This window comes from Corvus brachyrhynchos, unplaced genomic scaffold (genome assembly GCF_000691975.1).
Source record: "Corvus brachyrhynchos isolate BGI_N302 unplaced genomic scaffold, ASM69197v1 scaffold452, whole genome shotgun sequence".
In the NCBI taxonomy this organism is placed as follows: Eukaryota; Metazoa; Chordata; class Aves; order Passeriformes; family Corvidae; genus Corvus; species Corvus brachyrhynchos.
Window position 1 is genome coordinate 130,560 of NW_008236764.1, and position 409 is coordinate 130,968.

Below are 409 nucleotides of genomic sequence, written 5' to 3' on the forward strand. Positions count from 1 at the left end.
GGGGGTGCCCCCCCCCCCCCCCCCCCCGCCCCAGCCTGTCCCCTGTGGGGCTGGAATCCAGCCAGCTCCCCCAGCAGGGTTGTTCTGGGTGTCCTTGGCTGTCCTCTCTTCACTGCTTCCATGCCTCAATTTCCCTTTTGCAGCACATGTAATTACACGTGTGGGCAAGGGAGAGCCTGGTCCGGGTGGCTGCGGATGCCCAGGGCCAGACAACGCTGGGTGCGGTTATTCCACTCCCAGAATGGTTAACACAGGGTCCCCTCTTCTCTCAGCTGTGCCTAAGGGGAAACTGAGGCAGGGAGCAGCAGGGACCAAAGAGCAGCAGTACCTGGAGGAGGAACTCTAGCTGGGCACAGAGGCTGTGCAGCTCCCGGCTCCCGTCTGTCACCGGCAGCTTCTGCTCCTGGTA

At 62.8% G+C, this 409-nt stretch overlaps 1 protein-coding gene across 1 annotated transcript in view; it reads right to left on the reverse strand.

Moving 5' to 3' along the window:
- Window positions 1–409, reverse strand: part of RUFY4 (RUN and FYVE domain containing 4) — a gene marked incomplete at its 5' end in the record, with an annotated part of 4,574 nt that extends 4,165 nt beyond the window's left edge. The window contains one exon of the mRNA XM_017727285.1: window positions 329–409. Within this exon, the coding sequence (XP_017582774.1) occupies window positions 329–409 (81 nt within the window). The remainder of the gene's footprint in view (window positions 1–328) is intronic.